This window comes from Dama dama, chromosome 5 (genome assembly GCF_033118175.1).
Source record: "Dama dama isolate Ldn47 chromosome 5, ASM3311817v1, whole genome shotgun sequence".
In the NCBI taxonomy this organism is placed as follows: Eukaryota; Metazoa; Chordata; class Mammalia; order Artiodactyla; family Cervidae; genus Dama; species Dama dama.
Window position 1 is genome coordinate 10,424,822 of NC_083685.1, and position 17,175 is coordinate 10,441,996.

Consider the following 17,175-nt stretch of genomic DNA (forward strand, 5'->3'; position numbering starts at 1 on the left):
GCAGTCACCATCTGCAGTGATTTTGGAGTCCAAAAAAATAAAGTCTGACACTGTTTCCACTGTCTCCCCATCTATTTCCCATGAGGTGATGGGACCAGATGCCATGATCTTAGTTTTCTGAATGTTAAGCTTTAAGCCAACTTTTTCACTCTGCTCTTTCACTTTCATCAAGAGGCTTTTTAGTTCCTCTTCACTTTCTGCCATAAGGGTGGTGTCATCTGCATATCTGAGGTTATTGATATTTCTCCCGGCAATCTTGATTCCAGCTTGTGCTTCCTCCAGCCCAGCGTTTCTCATGATGTACTCTGCATATGTTAAATAAGCAGGGTGACAATATACAGCCTTGACATATTCCTTTTCCTATTTGGAACCAGTCTGTTGTTCCATGTCCAGTTCTAACTGTTGCTTCCTGACCTGCATACAGGTTCTCAAGAGGCAGGTCAGGTGGTCTGGTATTCCCATCTCCTTCAGAATTTTCCACAGTTTATTGTGATCCACACAGTCGAAGGCTTTGGCATAGTCAATAAACAGAAATAGATGTTTTTCTGGAACTCTCTTGCTTTTTCGATGATCCAGCGGATATTGGCAATTTGATCTCTGGTTCCTCTGCCTTTTCTAAAACCAGCTTGAACATCTGGAAGTTCTCGGTTCACGTATTGCTGAAGCCTGCCTTGGAGAATTTTGAGCATTACCTTACTAGCGTGTGAGATAAGTGCAATTGTGCAGTAGTTTGAGCATTCTTTGGGACTGACTTTCTTAGGGATTGGAATGAAAACTGACCTTTTCCAGTCCTGTGGCCTGTTTTCCAAATTTGCTGGCATATTGAGTGCAGCACTTTCACAGCATCATCTTTCAGGATTTGACCTTAAACTCAGAATCCTAAGAGGGTGAAGGAGGAAAACCAGCTCAGGTGGGCATGGGTAATCTCCAAAAATTAGATGTGGTGGTTCCACCACCTGGCTCCTCCCTTTCCTAGCTGAGGGTCCTCAACCTCTCTGAGCCTCAATTTTCTCATCTATTAATGGGAATGATATAAAAGGTCACATGATAAGATTCTGTTTATGTGAAATAGCCAGAAGAGGTAAATCCATAAGAGATAGAAAACAGATTGGTTGGGGCTGGAGGGAGAGGGGCAAAGGGGAATAAACTCAATGGTTAAGGGATTTCCTGTGGGGTGATGAAAATACTTTTTCATTGAAGGTGGTGTTGGCATGACACTGTGGCATAAAAGCCACTGGATTGGTCACTTTGAAATGGTTGTTTTCTAATGTGTAGAGGAATTTCACCTCAACAAAATTAAAAAGAGAATGGCAGCAGTAACTAGGGTGGTTGTTAATTAAACAGGGAGGGCAGACAGAGGATTCAACACCAGGCAAGGCACAAAGTAAGTGTTTAGTGAGTAGTAGCTGCTATGAATCCCAAGGTTCCTCCAGGTGATTGGGCTCAGCAGTGACTGCCCCCTCCTAGGTGGTCCCCACGGACTCCCACACTCATTCAACAAATATTCCCTTAGGACCGACTGTGTGCGCGTCACTGTTAAGAACTGGGAGGGTGACCAATCTGTCCTGCTTTGTGAGAGACTTTTCTGGTTTGAAAACAGGAAACTCTGTGTCCCAAGAACCCTTCAGTCCTTGAGGGAGAAAAAAAATCAGAACCATTAGTCATCTGAAGGCAGTGATTTCAGTTGGGTGTGTAGGGGGGTCGAGTTCTGCTAAAATCTGCAAGAAGGGTAAGAATTAACTAGGCGAGGCTCACAGGGGAGGAGCATACCTCGAGGAGAGAACAGCAGTTGCAAAGCCTTGAAATGGGAGAAAGCATAAGGACTTCCATCAGGGGTCCGAGAGAAGGCTCCCTGTGGCTGGAGAAGAGGGTATTCCACCCCACTCTGGGCTGAGAGGTAGGTAGGGGCAGAGGAAACTGGGCCTCTAGGCTGATTTTGTTTCTTATATAAGAGCCATGGGAAGGCGTGAAGGGTTTTAGGCAGTGGGGTGAGAGACTGATGACGTGATGTAATTGGGTTTGCGTTTGAACATGTCATCAGCCTATGCAATAGGGAAGAGATTTGAGGAACGCCATTGTGGAGGGGAGCACAGGGTCACTGAGGAGGCTACTGCAACCATCGGGGCAAGGGATGCTGGGGCAGGTACCAGGTATTGGAGGCTGGTGTGGCTTGAGAGCTGGACTAGCAAGGGACTGGATGGGAAAGACAGTGAGTATGGGGAGAGTTCCTGGGTTTCTGAAGAAGGTCAGCTTCCTCGGTGGTTGTGCTCAGTTTGAGAAATATTTTCAGCTGAGCCCAGATGTACTGGAAACAGAGACAGAGTGATGAGAGAGGGGGATGGGAAACAGCCCCTTAAGGTGACCCCAGCCAAGTTAAACCCAGTCCAGTGTTACCTAAGGCTTTCTGGGAACTTCCCAACAGCCCACATTCTGGGCTCAGTGCCGGATTAAGAGGCAAGAACATGCAGGTTCAAATCCTATTTCCTTCACTTTCCAGCTGTGTTGACTTTGAGCCAGAACTTAAGTTCTCTGAACCTGTTTAGTCATCTATAAAAACGAGATGACGAAAAAAATAATAACTATGTCAGAAGACGGTTGTTAGGATGAAAAACAACATAACACTCTTCGCCCAGGGCTGAACAGACAGAAGCACTCAGTAAATGGTAGGTGCACTTAAGCATTTCCTAGAAGCAGGAGCCATGTCCTCCAGGGGCTGGCCAGGTGTGACCTTGCTGGAGTGTGGGTATGTCATCACCTGAAGGAGTCAAGAAGCTATACTTAGCCATTCTTTCCACTGGAGAGTGTGTTTTTCCCAGGCTGGGAGAAGCTGTGCTGTACACACCTGTGCAAGGGCAACAGCAGGTCACGGTGCAGATCCTAGGGGCCTGGGGGGCTATCAGTGACCTGCCGGGTCCATCCCTCTGCCACCTCCCTGTCCCCTGCAGAGGTCTGGATTGTCACATTTAGCTCATCTCTTTCCAGGGGGAGAGGGTTCCAGTAGCAGTCTGACCCCTCTCCCACCAGCTGCTTTGTCTAAGCCCCAGCACAAATTGCACGTGGGAGTTTGTCCAGCCTGCCCTTGTGGAAGACTTCCAGCTGGCTGGGGTCACTGGGAGAGAAGCAGGCAGGACTGAACCTCCTTCTGGCCTTCATGGGCCTTTGACACTCCCACCTGCTACTACAATTCGCTGATGTGAGGTGACATTGCGTTATCATCAGTGCCAGATCCAACTCACATCCTGCTGTGTGACATTGGGGCAGTCACTTAACCTCTCTGAGCCTCCATCACCTCTATAAAGTGGAGTTCGTCCTTGGACCTGCCTCAGAAGGCTGTGCCAGGTTCTTAGCATGCAACTTGGACTAGTTAGTGGTCAGTAAATGGTAGTTAATACTATTAGCCTTAGGGGATTTTTATAGCATCAGCTACTCCTTCTTCAGATCACCCCCAAACAGGAGCAGCGCCTATTTTCTGCTCTGTTCTCAGTCCCAAAGAACCCTACACAAGAGGGACTTAGCATTTTGTTGGCCACGAGTCCCCTTTTCCTGGGCAGCCTTCACTCATTCTGAAGGGGCAGAACCACTTGCCAGACTGAAGTTGGGTTCTGAGTTAACCTGTTCTTCTTCCAGGAGCTCTCACCTCGGGGCCGGCCCCGGGACAGGTGCTGTGACACCGAGGGGCACTATGCAATAGAACTTTCTGTGACGATGGAAACGTTCTAAGTTCATGCTGTTCCAAACCATAGCGCCTGGCCATGTGTAGCTATCAAACACTTGCAATGTGGCTGGTGGGACTGAAAAGCCAATTTTCAATATTATTTGATAGTAATGAACTTAAATAGCTACTTGTGGCTAATGGTTACCATAGCCACTGGCTATGGTACACTGGTATGCACACTGGCTAATGGACTGATGTAGAATATCTACAGGCAAGTAGGAAGAGATGGGTGGTGAAAACCCTGGATCAAATAGGGGCAGAGTCAGGCCCAGGCAAATAAATCAATTTCCCTTTCTGGGTCTCAGTTTCCCCATCTGCTTACTAAATGCTGTTTCAGTGTTATCACATTAGCTGAAGGACATTTTTCTGGGGCTCTTGGACTTGGAATGAAACCAGGAAGCTCTTCCAGACAGATTTCTTCTTTCTTGCCCCCAGTATGTGCTCAAGGGAAAAGTACAGAGCTGGAATCCTGGGATGCATGCATGAGCAGAGGTCACAAGAGTCAGAATTATCGATTCTGCTCTGATTCATGTGACATAACCTAACATAACCTTGCCAAGGGCAAATGGAGTTGTCTCAGTGGGAAGAGGCAGGTGTGGGTTCAAGTCTTGGCACTGCCATTCCCAGCTTCACCCAAGGCTGAACCTCATCTAGAAGTTCTCATCTGGAAAGTGCCCAAGATGCATTCCAAGACAAGAGATGATCAAACCCAGCATGGCCATGGGATGAAAACGACACTTCACCTCCGTGATCTTCCTCCCCCAAACCCATAGCCAACCCCATCTTACCAAGAGAAAAACATGAGACAAATTCCAAGAGAGGGGCATCTTACGATACACCTGACTAGTATTCCTCAAAATGCCCAGGTCCAGGGGGCTTCCCTGGCAGTCCAGTGGTAAAGACTCTGCACTGCCAATGAAGAGGACGTGGGTTTGACCACCGGTCGGAGCCACCAGGCTCCTCAGTCCATGGGATTCTCCAAGCTAGAATACTGGAATGGGATGCAATTTCCTCCTCCAGGAGATCTTCCCAACCCAGGGATCAAACCCATGTCTCCTGCATCTCCTGCATTGCAGCCAGATTCTTTACCACTAGCACCACCTAGGAAGTCCAAAATAATAATAAGTCAGGCCTTACAAAGTGAATTTCACCTAAAAAATGTTATATATACCTTTGATATGACAGTTGTAAAATTCTTTTTATTCTACAAGTCAGATCCAAGTCTTTGTAATTCCCAAGTCCAGGGTTTTCTTACAAATCCATGGTAGGGGACTGGGAGAGGCAGTGGTATTGCTGGAGTGGGAAAAAAAAAATCAAGGTGTGCCTTAGAATCAGATGTACCGAAGCTGGAGCCCTTGCTTTGCGTTTGCTAGCTGTGTGATCTGGGGCAAGTCGTTTCACCTCTCTGAGCCTGTTTCCTCAACAGAAAGGTGCATGATTGATGGGAAACTTTCAATGAGACCCACAGCCCAGACTCAGGCTCATGAGAGGACCTGGAGGCAATAGTCACTTCCTTCCCATCTCCCTTCTCCTAGTTGTTCAACGGGGTTGACAGCCACCCCTACACACACACACACACACACACACACACACACACACACACACACACACACAATGTTGAAGCTGGACTGAGTAAAAAGGGGTGGGTAAAAAAAAAAAAGAAGAAGAGAAAAAGAAACACATGTACACACACACACAAAGGGGTGGGTATGAGGGTCAAAATTCCCAGATGTGCAACTCCACAAATAATCCCTTTCATTCAAAAGGGCGGACGACAAATACGCACACTACTTCCAAGGACCCCCGGCTGGCAGGGCTTGCTTGTTGCTCAGGATTATTTCTGCAACAGACTCAAGGCCAACTCAGAGTCAGCAGGGAGCAAAGCAAACAAGACGTGATCGTCTTATCTCAGGGCAGCAGGGCAGCTATAAGGAAGGAGCCCATAGTGACATCAGCTTTTGCTCACCAACCTGACAACAGGATGAGACTCCTGGTGTTGGCTGCTCTGCTCACAGGTAGGCGAGTGCCCTCAGCCCCACCCCTTCCCACCCTGGAATCTCTCTCCTCTGCAATGGGGGCCAGAGGTCACAGGGATGGCCAGACCTAGGGTCTTTTTCAGGGCTCACCGTGGGGCTTAAGAGCTCCCATATTGGGGTCCCCTCAAATCCCCCTCGATGGGCTTTCCAGGTGGCACTAGTGGTAAAGAACCCAGCAGCCAATGCAGGAGACCTAAGAGATGAGGGTTCGATTCCTGGGTTGGGAAGATCCCCTGGAGGAGGGCATGGCAACCCAGTATTCTTGCCTGGAGAATCCCCATGGATAGAGGAGCCTGACGGGCTACAGTCCACGGGGCCACAAAGAGCTGGACACGACTGAAGTGACTTAACACACACACACACACAAATTCCCCCACATCTGGCATCTTCTCCACCTTTAGGTCTGAACTCAGATGACCCATCTCAGAAAGTCTTGTCCTTGTTCATCCAAGCTAAGAGCACCCCCTCTCCCTCTCCCTGGAATGGACTGTTATTTCCTTCTCCAGGGGATCTTTATAACCCAGGGATGGAACCGGCATCTCCTGCGTGGCAGGCGGATTCTTCACCACCGAGCCACGGCCTTGATACAAGGGCTTCTCGGCGCCTGTCTTGGCCTGCAGCACGTCTCTTGTTGATTCATTTCATTTTTTATCTCACACCCACCCCTAAGCACGCACTCCTTGAGAGCAGTGATAGTGCTGTTTGTACCATTTAATGAATGGATTAATAGAATCAGAATTAACTAGAATTCAAATCACACCTCATTCAGCCATTATTCATTCATTCAACACTGACAGTATCAGAGTCTCTAAGGTATCAGGCTCAGGGTTGAGACTGGGGAGTCAGCCACGCTCGCCGTGTGCTCATGCACTCCAGCAGTACCTGCATGCAGGTCTGGCCTCTGCAAAGAGCAGAACTGGCGGGATCAGAGAGAAAGAAAGAGGAGGGAAGCAGGAGAGGGGTCTGGAGAGGGGCCAAGGCAGTCAGGCCACTCCCGTCTGAGCCCCACCACTCCTCCGGGCTCTGCTCCTGGATGTAGCCGCTGTGGCTGCCACCGTGGAGGCTGCTCTTGGGAGCAAGTGAGCAGCTGCCACCTTTCCTGAGCCCTGGAGCCTAAGCACGTGGAGGGACTCCAGTGTCCACAGCATATCAAGGACAGGAAGGGCCAGGCGTGGGGCACAGAGACACCGGGGGCCGAAATCACTTAGCACCATCTTTATGGCACCAGATCTCACAGGTCGGGCTCTACACCTGAAGTAAAGAAGTCCTAGGAACTTACACTGTGGTCCAGTGGCTAAGACTCTGTGCTCCCCATACAGGGGCCTGGGTGTGATCTCTGGTCAGGAAACTAGATGCCACATGCTGCAGCTTAAAATCCTGCATGCTACAACAAAGATTGGCCGCAACTAAGACCTAGCACAGCCAAATAATTTTAAAAAAGAAGCAAAGTTGTCCTGTTGAGAATGGAGGCCACGTGGGCCTCCTCACCATTCTTCACACTCCTGGCCCCCCTCAACCTCGTCATCCTCCAGCCCAACCCCCCATTTAGATTCCCTTACTGTGCTCCAATTTTGCCGTCTTCTAACACAACATCCAATTCCCTTATTTATTACCTTTACTGCTTACTGTTTCTCCTGCACTAGATCAATGAGGTTACAGATTTTTTAATTGTACACTGATGTGTCTCCAGGGCAGTGACTAGCATATAATAGGTGCTCAATAAATACTTACTGAATAAATAATGGAAATAGTTTTAAATTATCATATAGTCACACAAACACTAGTACACAAAGGTTCAGAGCAGCACCATCCATAACAGCCAACAAGTAGAAACAACCCAAATGTCCATCAGATGATGAACAACTGAAAAATGTGATCTGTCCATACAATGGAATATTAATCAGCCATAAAAAGGACTGAAACGCTGATACCTGTGATAACAGGGATGAAGCTCAAATCATATGTGAAGTGAAAGAAGCCAGTCACAAAAGGCCATATATTGTACGGTTCCATTTACATAAAGTATTCAGAATAGGCAAATCCATAGAAACAGAAAACAAACTAGTGGTTGCCAGAAGGGAGGGGGAAAGGGGAGTGGTTGTTGATGGGCAGAGGGCATCCTTTTGGGGTGATGAAAATGTTCTGGAATTAGTATTGATGGTTGCACAATTCTGTGAATATACTAAAAACCACTGCATTGTATGCTTTGTTTAAAATGGTGAGTTTCACGTTTCGTGAGTTGTTTAGAAAATGCCTGCTCACTTTACCAGGTTCCTGTATCCAGCTTTTTTCAGAGGAGGCAGCTGATGGGGGGTCAGGGGGACAGCATGGGGGCCTGAGAGAGCAAGCAGGTAGTAAGGTCCCTGGGGTGCCGGCAGCCAACCAGGACGTATTTGAACTCTGGCTGTGTCCTCCTGCAGTGGGCGCTGGCCAGGCCGGCCTCAACTCGAGGGCGTTATGGCAGTTCAACGGCGTGATTAAGTGCAAGATCCCCAGCAGTGAACCACTGCTGGATTTCAACAACTATGGCTGCTACTGTGGCCTGGGCGGATCAGGGACCCCTGTGGATGATCTGGACAGGTGAGTTGCTCTGCTGGGAAAGTATCCCTGAGATGGGGGGAGGGCAGAAGACAAAGGTCTCATGAGGCACAAAAAAAGATTTGCCTATTTGCTAAAGTAACACATGTTCACCTCTTAATTCAGGGGAGCAAAAAGCTGAAGGTTGGAGGGGGAGGGGTGTGTGTGTGTGAGGGGTGTGTGGATGGGTGGGGGCGGTGTGTGTGTGTGAGGGGTGGGTGGGTGGGGTGTGTGTGTGTGTGTGTGTGAGGGGTGTGTGGGTGGGTGGGGTGTGTGTGTGTGTGTGTGTGTGAGGGGTGTGTGGGTGGGTGGGGTGTGTGTGTGTGAGGGGTGAGTGGATGGGTGGGGTGTGTGTGTGTGAGGGGTGGGTGGGTGGGTGGGGTGTGTGTGTGTGAGGGGTGGGTGGGTGGGTGGGGGTGTGTGTGTGTGAGGGGTGGGTGGGTGGGTGGGGGTGTGTGTGTGTGAGGGGTGGGTGGGTGGGTGGGGTGTGTGTGTGTGAGGGGTGGGTGGGTGGGTGGGGTGTGTGTGTGTGAGGGGTGGGTGGGTGGGTGGGGGTGTGTGTGTGTGAGGGGTGGGTGGGTGGGTGGGGTGTGTGTGTGTGAGGGGTGGGTGGGTGGGTGGGGGTGTGTGTGTGTGAGGGGTGGGTGGGTGGGTGGGGTGTGTGTGTGTGAGGGGTGAGTGGATGGGTGGGGTGTGTGTGTGTGAGGGGTGGGTGGGTGGGGTGTGTGTGTGTGTGTGTGTGAGGGGTGTGTGGGTGGGTGGGGTGTGTGTGTGTGTGTGTGTGAGGGGTGTGTGGGTGGGTGGGGTGTGTGTGTGTGAGGGGTGAGTGGATGGGTGGGGTGTGTGTGTGTGAGGGGTGGGTGGGTGGGTGGGGGTGTGTGTGTGTGAGGGGTGGGTGGGTGGGTGGGGGTGTGTGTGTGTGAGGGGTGGGTGGGTGGGTAGGGTGTGTGTGTGTGAGGGGTGAGTGGGTGGGTGGGGTGTGTGTGTGTGAGGGGTGAGTGGATGGGTGGGGTGTGTGTGTGTGAGGGGTGGGTGGGTGGGTAGGGTGTGTGTGTGTGAGGGGTGTGTGGGTGGGTGGGGTGTGTGTGTGTGAGGGGTGAGTGGATGGGTGGGGTGTGTGTGTGTGAGGGGTGGGTGGGTGGGTGGGGGTGTGTGTGTGTGAGGGGTGGGTGGGTGGGTGGGGGTGTGTGTGTGTGAGGGGTGGGTGGGTGGGTAGGGTGTGTGTGTGTGAGGGGTGAGTGGGTGGGTGGGGTGTGTGTGTGTGAGGGGTGAGTGGATGGGTGGGGTGTGTGTGTGTGAGGGGTGGGTGGGTGGGTGGGGTGTGTGTGTGTGAGGGGTGGGTGGGTGGGTGGGGTGTGTGTGTGTGAGGGGTGGGTGGGTGGGGTGTGTGTGTGTGTGTATGAGGGGTGTGTGTGTGAGGGTGGGGGTGTGTGTGTGTGTGTGTGTGTGTGTGAGGGTGGGTGGATGGGTGGTGTGTGTGTGCGCGCGCGCAAATGCTGCCCTCTAGTGGTAGGACTTTGCAACACAAAACATCACTTCAAGGACTCAATCTTCCAGCTGGGGTGAAACCATCACTGTCTCTTGTGCTGTATAGGCTTGTGCTGTATTCCTGCAACCATTTTAAAATCATCTTCAATAAACATGAGAAAAAGACTTACTGTTTTCAAGCCACAGGACCAGTACCTCTCAGAGCAGGTCATCTAAAACAACCCCGCCTGTTCTGAGGGAGCAAGTTCAGGCTGACGTGCTGCCCTACCCCGCTCCTGCCTCAGCTCTGTTCCTCCCCTTCTCCAGGTGCTGCCAGACACACGACAACTGCTACAAACAAGCCAAGAAACTGGACAACTGTAAAGTCCTTGTGGACAATCCCTACACCAACAGCTACTCGTACTCATGTTCTAACAACGAGGTCACCTGCAGCAGTAGGTTTACCCTCTTGTTGGCTCTTGTTAGCGGGCATGGAGGGAAATAGTATTAATGATAGCCACCACTGACTGATCATTTTCTTGGTGCCAGGCAGTATCTCCTTTAATCCTTGAAACAACCCTATGGAATAGGTACTGCTATTATCCCCATTTTACAGATGAGGAAACTGAGGCTCAAAAAGCTGGACCAACTGTCCAAGGGCACGCAGCCCCGTGAATGGCGGTGTTTGGTTTTTGAACATAGGTCTATATCACTCCAAACCTCTGCTTTTAACTGCCAAGCCATACTGCTTTGTTTATTTCATAAAAACAGCTTAGAACTTATCAGGCTTTCATTGCATGCCAGGTACTAGGCAAGGTGTGCATGTGTGATAGGTTTTATTAAACCCATTTTACAGGTTAGGAAGCTGAGGCCCCAAAATAGTCACTTGCTCCAAATCACACAACCTATGAGTGGTAGGGCCAGCATTTGAACTCGGTTGCTTCTGATTTTAAAGGCTCAGGTCTTAACCACTAAGTTATGCAGCATTCATGATGAAACATGTCCCTCCATGAAGACAGTTCTGGAGAGCAAGACAATTCAGAGAGGTGTTAGGGAACTGTCTTGTGAGACCAGCATTCTAGATTTTCATTGCCCTTAATTTTGCAATCACAGATACATCCCAATTTTTGAAAACTGTACTAACAACACTGGAATCACCAGTCCAACTCCCAAAGTGCCAAGAAAAGACTGACCTGGCATCCCATCACCCTAAGAAATAAACAGTTTCATACCTCTGTATTCCTTTTAACCAGGGATCCAACCCTGGCAGGGGAAGCGCAGAGTCCGCTGGACCACCAGGGAATTCCTTCAACCTGTTCCTTTAAATCATATCCATCTCTCCATCTCTCCAGCATTTTCTCTTTTCTCTCTGCTTTATTTTCTCCACAGAATTTCCTAACAGCCGACACATTAATGTTATTCCTTCACTTGCTGTCTCTCCAATAGAAAGGATTCACAAGATCAGAGGTTGTCTGTTCTCTTCATGGCTGTGTCCCCAGAGTGTAGATCAGAGCCTGGAATCATAGGTACTCTCGATGTAAATGTTTGATGAATGCACAGTCTAGATACAATCTTGCGTTCTGTGTTTTTCTCACTTATCACCACATTACGACCATGTTTCCATGGTCTCACAGTCTTCCTTATTACTTCTTTCAAAGCTGCATAAAATAGCTTCATTTGCTCATACAGTCCCCTGGTAACACAGATTTCAGCTGTGCTCTACTTCAGAAAGCCAGATATACGGGAAATCATATTTTTGCCCTGAAACTTGATCAGTAAGAATTTCTTTCTATGGATTCTGGACTCCTTTATGAATCTGCTGAAAGCTATAGACACTCTCCCCAGGGAAATACACACACACACACACACACACACACACACACACACACACACACACACACACCACACATACATGTTTGCAAATAATTTATTTTTAATGAAACTTTCTTCTTCCCCTACAAGCAAGTCAAGAAGCCTGCAGCAGAAGGCACTGATTCAAGTTATAAACAATAACTTGCTAGACACACACTACTATATATAAAATAGATAAATAACAAGGACCTATAAAGCACAGGGGACCATATTCAATATCTTGTAATAACCTATAATGGAAAGTCATCTGAAAAAATATAAATGTATACCTGAATCACTTTTGCTGGACACCTGAAATAACACAACACTGAAAATCAACTAAACTTCAATAAAACAGAATTAAAAGAAAAAAACAATAATTCGCTAAATAATTATCTCATTATGCACATTTTATAAACTAATTAAGCACTAATTTATGCTTAATGAGGGGTTGAGGAAAACATTCATGATTTTTAAAAGAAAAGACTAGAGAAAGAAAACCTTAATAAGATTATTGAAGGTAAGCAGATATACATAATTAAATTATGGATAATAAAGCTGAAATGCATTTTAAATGTTATCTATGTTGTTTCTTTTGGTTACAAATGTAAATGAGGTCAAAATAATATAATTTCAAATTCTCCAGAAATGTATGTCATAGAAAGCAGAAGGCACCTATAATCCTAACACCCAAGAAAACCAGTTAGATATATTACACTTCAGATTTTTTCAGCATATACGATGCACTTTTTACTGTTAATATCTTGGAAATGTTTCCCCATACAGACACAATTTAAAATAATTTAAAATAAACATCTGTATAATACTCTATTGTAAGGACATTCTGTAATCTTAAGAATATGTGCTTTAAAGTAGAGAAATTGGCTTACAAAACTTCACTAAGTTGAAATGTAAAATATTTTGCTGCCTTGAGTATGTGTTTTAGTATTCCCCATACAATTTGCAGTTGCTTATCTATGTTATCAGCGCTCTGTGGTTGTATGGGTTTTTAAAGCAGTGAGTTCATTTAGAAGTGTGAAAACAGAGAACGTCCCCAAAGCAGTTATCATACCTTAGGATCACCAGATAAAATAAGCTGCCCAGTTGAATTCGATTATCAGATAGACAAGAAATTATTTTTTTTAAGTCTGTGTCCCAAATAGTGCATTTATTGTTGATCTGAAATTCCAGTATTTGTATTTGCTTTATCTGTCAACCCTAAATTTGCACCGGTGGAACTGCCAGCAGACCGCTTCATTTCATCCTTCCCGCCCCTGGATCCTACAAAGCATCAACCACCTTGACTCAGTCCTCTGTTCTCGCTTTATTCCAGGCAAAAACAATGCCTGTGAGAATTTCATCTGCAACTGTGACCGCAATGCCGCCATCTGCTTCTCAAAGGCGCCATACAACAAGGAGCACAAGAACCTGGACAAGAAGAACTGCTAGATCTGAGTATCTTCCCAGGAAATTAGGATTCCCTTTGGGCCCCATGGCTTTGACCTTATACCATGTCCTCCAATAAAGCACCTATTGAAAGGCCTCCCGTTTGGAGATTGTTTTATTCTCTGCCTACTGAACATGACTAAATTTCTTCCTGGTCCTTTGGGAGTATCATTCGTTCCAGACCTGGAAGCTGAATTAGAGGGACATTTCTAGGAAGTGAGTACTACAAGACCTGAATAATGATTAATAACCACGGATGATTTACTCTGTGCCAGAACTGTGTGTCTCTAAATTCTCTGGGCAGCCCTATAAGATTTAGACACTATTAGCAAATGCTATTTTTCTAAGCTGAGCTTCAGGAAGAAAGGTCATTCACCTACCGAGAGAGATACATCTGGTAAAGAGCAAATAAGGGATCTGAAGCCAGATCATCCAACAGAACACCCTGCCCTGCCTGAGGTGGTGGGCTCTTCAGTTTGAGTCAGACCTGCCCTCCTTGTTTTTCTGTCTTTTACTTCCAACTGTGTTCCATCGTTTTTTTTCCTGTAATTCCTTTCTAAACTCTACAAAGCCTTCACCACAGTCTACAAGCACACACGTGCACATGCTCACACGGGAAAGAGAATTCTGGAAGAGCGAGAGGAATTCTGAGTGAGGGAGGCTGTGTGAGGGAATTCTGAGAGATGGAGGGTATGAGACAATTTTGAGACAAGGAAGGTGAGAGCGAATTCTGAGAGAAGCAAGGTGAGAAGGAATTCTGGGAGGAGAGTGAGGGATTTCTGAGTAAGGGGATTCTGAGCAAAGGAGGGTGAGCGCGGATTCTGAGAGAAGGCAGGTGTGAGAAAGTTTGAGTGAGGGAATTCTGAAGCCAGAGGAAAGTCAGAGAACGGAAGTCAGAAGAAACTCTGAGAGAAGGAAAGTGAGAGGGAATTCTGAGAGCAGGAGAGTCAGAGGGAATGCTGAGAGAAGGAAGGTGAGAAGGAATTCTGAGAGGAGAGTGAGAGAGTGAGGAAATTCTGAGGAAGGGAGGATATGAGGAAATTCTGGGAGAAGGAGGCCGAGAGGGAATTATGAGAGAAGGAAGGTATGAGGAAATTTGAGTGAGGGAATTCCGAGTGAGGTCGGGTGAGAGGGAATTCTCAGAGAAGGAAACTGAGTGGGAATCTGAGTGGGAATTCTGAGGAAATTCTGAGAGTACAGTTAGAGAGAAATGAGTGAGAGAGGATGTGAGAGATTCCTGAGAAAAGCAGGGTGAGAGGGAATTCTGAGAGAAGGTGGATGAGAGGGAATTCTGAGGGAGGGAGGAATGCACGTGTGCTTAGTCACTTCAGTTGTGTCTGACTCTTCGAGACCCTCCGTCAGGCTCATGTGTCCATGGGATTCTCCAGGCAAGAATACTAGAGTGGGTTGCCATGCCCTCCTCCAGGGGATCTTCCCGACCCAGGGATAGAACCCAAGTCTCTTCTGTCTCCTGCACTGACAGGCAGGTTCTTTACCACTAGTGCCACCTGAGAAGCCCGAGGGAGGGATGGTGAGAGGGAATTCTGAGAGAAGGAGGGTGTGAGGGGTTTCTGAGAGAAGGAAGATGAGAAGGAATTTGTACAAGCTGATTTTTTACATTGTAGTCTTAAAATATAATTAACAATAATAGTTTCAACCTCTTGAGCACTTACTATATATTACTGTGCTAAGCGTTTTCCGTGTCTCATCTCCCTAAGTGTTCAAACCAGTTCTGTGAGATCTATACACCTGCCTCCAGTTTATGGGTGAGGAACTAAAAATTCAGGTAAGTCAAGTCACTTGCCTGAGATCACACAAATGGCAGAGTCAGGATTTGACCAGATGAGTCTCTTTGGTGGGTTTCCCTGGTGGTGCTAGTGGTAAAGAACCCGCTTGGCAAGGCAGGAGACATAAGAGACACGAGTTTGATCCCTGGATCGGGATGATCCCCTGGAGCAGGGCATAGCAACCCATGCCAGGGACAGAGGAGCCTGGCAGGCTACAGTCCATAAGGTCACAAAGAGTCGGACACGACTGAGGCAACTTAGGAAGCATTTAAGTCTCCTTGATAATGCCTGAGCTGTTAACCACTAAGTTACTCAGCCAAGTTTCTCTACAAAAGTTTATTACTACACTGGCAATGAAATTCACCAGAGAGAGTGGAGAAGGGCACAGAAGAGAACTGAATTGGAAAAGCAAAGATGAGAAAGGACCACGTGGACTATGAAAAGCCATGACTGAGCAGTTTTACAGAATATACTGGAGACTAATAGAATACACACTACTGGGTGTGTGGTAGGCAGCAAAGGAGTGCATGTGGATTTGTCTTTGGTCCCAACTCCTCCTTCATTTCATTCCTCCATTCAAAGAATATTTATTCAATACTCACTCTGGGCCAGACACTGCACAAAATGCTGAGGATACAATGTATCTGGGATTGGCCTGAAGACTTATTGTTAGTAGCTGCCATCAGTTTAGTGTTCTCTGAGACTTTCTTTCCCCCTTGCTTGTCAAACTGGCATATGATGTGTAACATATGCTATGTTCTACCTTCCAGACTGTGTCATGCATTTTGCACAATTACCTCCTCACCCTCACAACAGCTCTGTAGTTGAAGGTATTATTACCTCCCCATTTTACAGATGAAGAAACTGACTCAGAGAGGCAAGTCATCTGTCAAAGGTCACCCTCTCATAGATGGTATAGCTGACACTGGAACCCAAATATGGTCATTTAGAGGGAAAATGCCATCACATCGTGAATTGCTGAAGGTAGAGTGACGTGTCTTAATCACTTTCATATCTCTATCTGCCTGGTACTGTACTTGATATATAGGGCACTCAATGAATAATTGCTGAATGCTGAATGAAGTGTTGGTCATTAGTGCTCAGCACCTTTCCGCAGGCAAAAATGGGACTATTTTCAAAAGGAAATTCATCATTTAGGTTGAATGTCTATTTTATACATACTGTCCTACAGTATCATTGCAAGGGACAAATAATTAAATTAGACCTGACCTCGGCCTTCAAAGAACTGTAAAAGTCATTTTTTTTTTTTTTTTTTAGCTGCCTGTCTTGAGGGATCTTAGTTACCCAATTAGAGACTCAACCAAGTGGCCCCTGCATTGGCAGGGAGGAGTCTTAACCACTGGACCACTCCGGAAGTCCCTATAAATATCGTCTTTCAATGGAAGGAAACTGCAAGTCCCTGTTTGGATGAAAGAAAAATAAGATTTTAGAGGACTGTTTCTGATTCCTAATTTTTTCAGTTGATAAACAACAGACTCCCCTGAGTACTCAAGCTGGGCTCTAAAAATACCCTCTTACGTAAAAACCCACCTCTTTTTATTATCCCAAGGGTTGGGGGAGTGAGAACTCCTGTAACATATTCCTGTAAATATCTTAATGAGCATCTGCGGGGTGCTCACTACAGCAAACGAAATACCGGAAACACAACGGCTGGGATGATTTAAATGAATAAATACATAAACTGGACCGAGAGTAATGCCATGTCAGGATTAGGTATATCTCAGAAGCTACAGTATCTTCACAGAGCTTGGCACGTCACACACGTTCATTAAAGTCTTTCACTGAAGGTACAATAAGACGCAACCGTTTGCCGCAATGGAAGAAAAACCACGTGGCCATATTTACCTTTTCTGATCACGTGATCATGTGCTCGCAGGCTTGCCGATTCGCAGGCCACACTCCAGGATGGAGGATTTCAGTAGCAAATGTGATTGGCTTTCTTATGGCCACGTGGCCCTCGGTTCCTCTTTTCTATTGGTGAACAGTGGCCCAGCCTACCGCCGCTTCCCGGGCTCCGGCCCCGCCCCTCTCGCGTAGGGATAGAGTGAAGGGCGAACCAGCGCAGGCGCAGTGGTCGGTGTCCGCGGATGGTGGGGCTCAGAATCCCGCAGGAAGGACAGCGTAGGCGAGTTAAGTGTGAGAAGAGGGCGAACTATACTCTAGGTCTCTCATTCTCTACACATATGCGCCTCCTTCTCCAGCTCCCTCTGCTAGGAACACCTCCATTACGTTTATCCTGGGTAGGCACCGAGGGGACCAGAAAAGTCAGTCAGTT

General features: G+C 47.3%; 1 protein-coding gene across 1 annotated transcript; it reads left to right on the plus strand.

The window, feature by feature from the left end:
- Positions 1-5,684: 5,684 nt before the first annotated feature.
- PLA2G1B (phospholipase A2 group IB) lies at positions 5,685-13,180 on the plus strand. The gene is made up of 4 exons (XM_061140837.1): positions 5,685-5,730; positions 8,172-8,331; positions 10,123-10,250; positions 12,980-13,180. The coding sequence occupies exons 1-4, from the start codon at positions 5,697-5,699 to the stop codon at positions 13,093-13,095; spliced, it is 438 nt and encodes a 145-aa protein (XP_060996820.1). The 5' UTR covers positions 5,685-5,696; the 3' UTR covers positions 13,096-13,180.
- The last annotated feature ends 3,995 nt before the right edge of the window (positions 13,181-17,175 follow it).

Coding starts and splice junctions, on each gene's coding strand:
- PLA2G1B (XM_061140837.1), top strand. CDS start 5,697: ATGAGACTCCTGGTGTTGGCTGCTCTGCTCACAG. Junction 5,731..8,171: donor GTTGGCTGCTCTGCTCACAG/GTAGGCGAGTGC, acceptor GTCCTCCTGCAG/TGGGCGCTGGCCAGGCCGGC. Junction 10,251..12,979: donor CAACGAGGTCACCTGCAGCA/GTAGGTTTACCC, acceptor GCTTTATTCCAG/GCAAAAACAATGCCTGTGAG.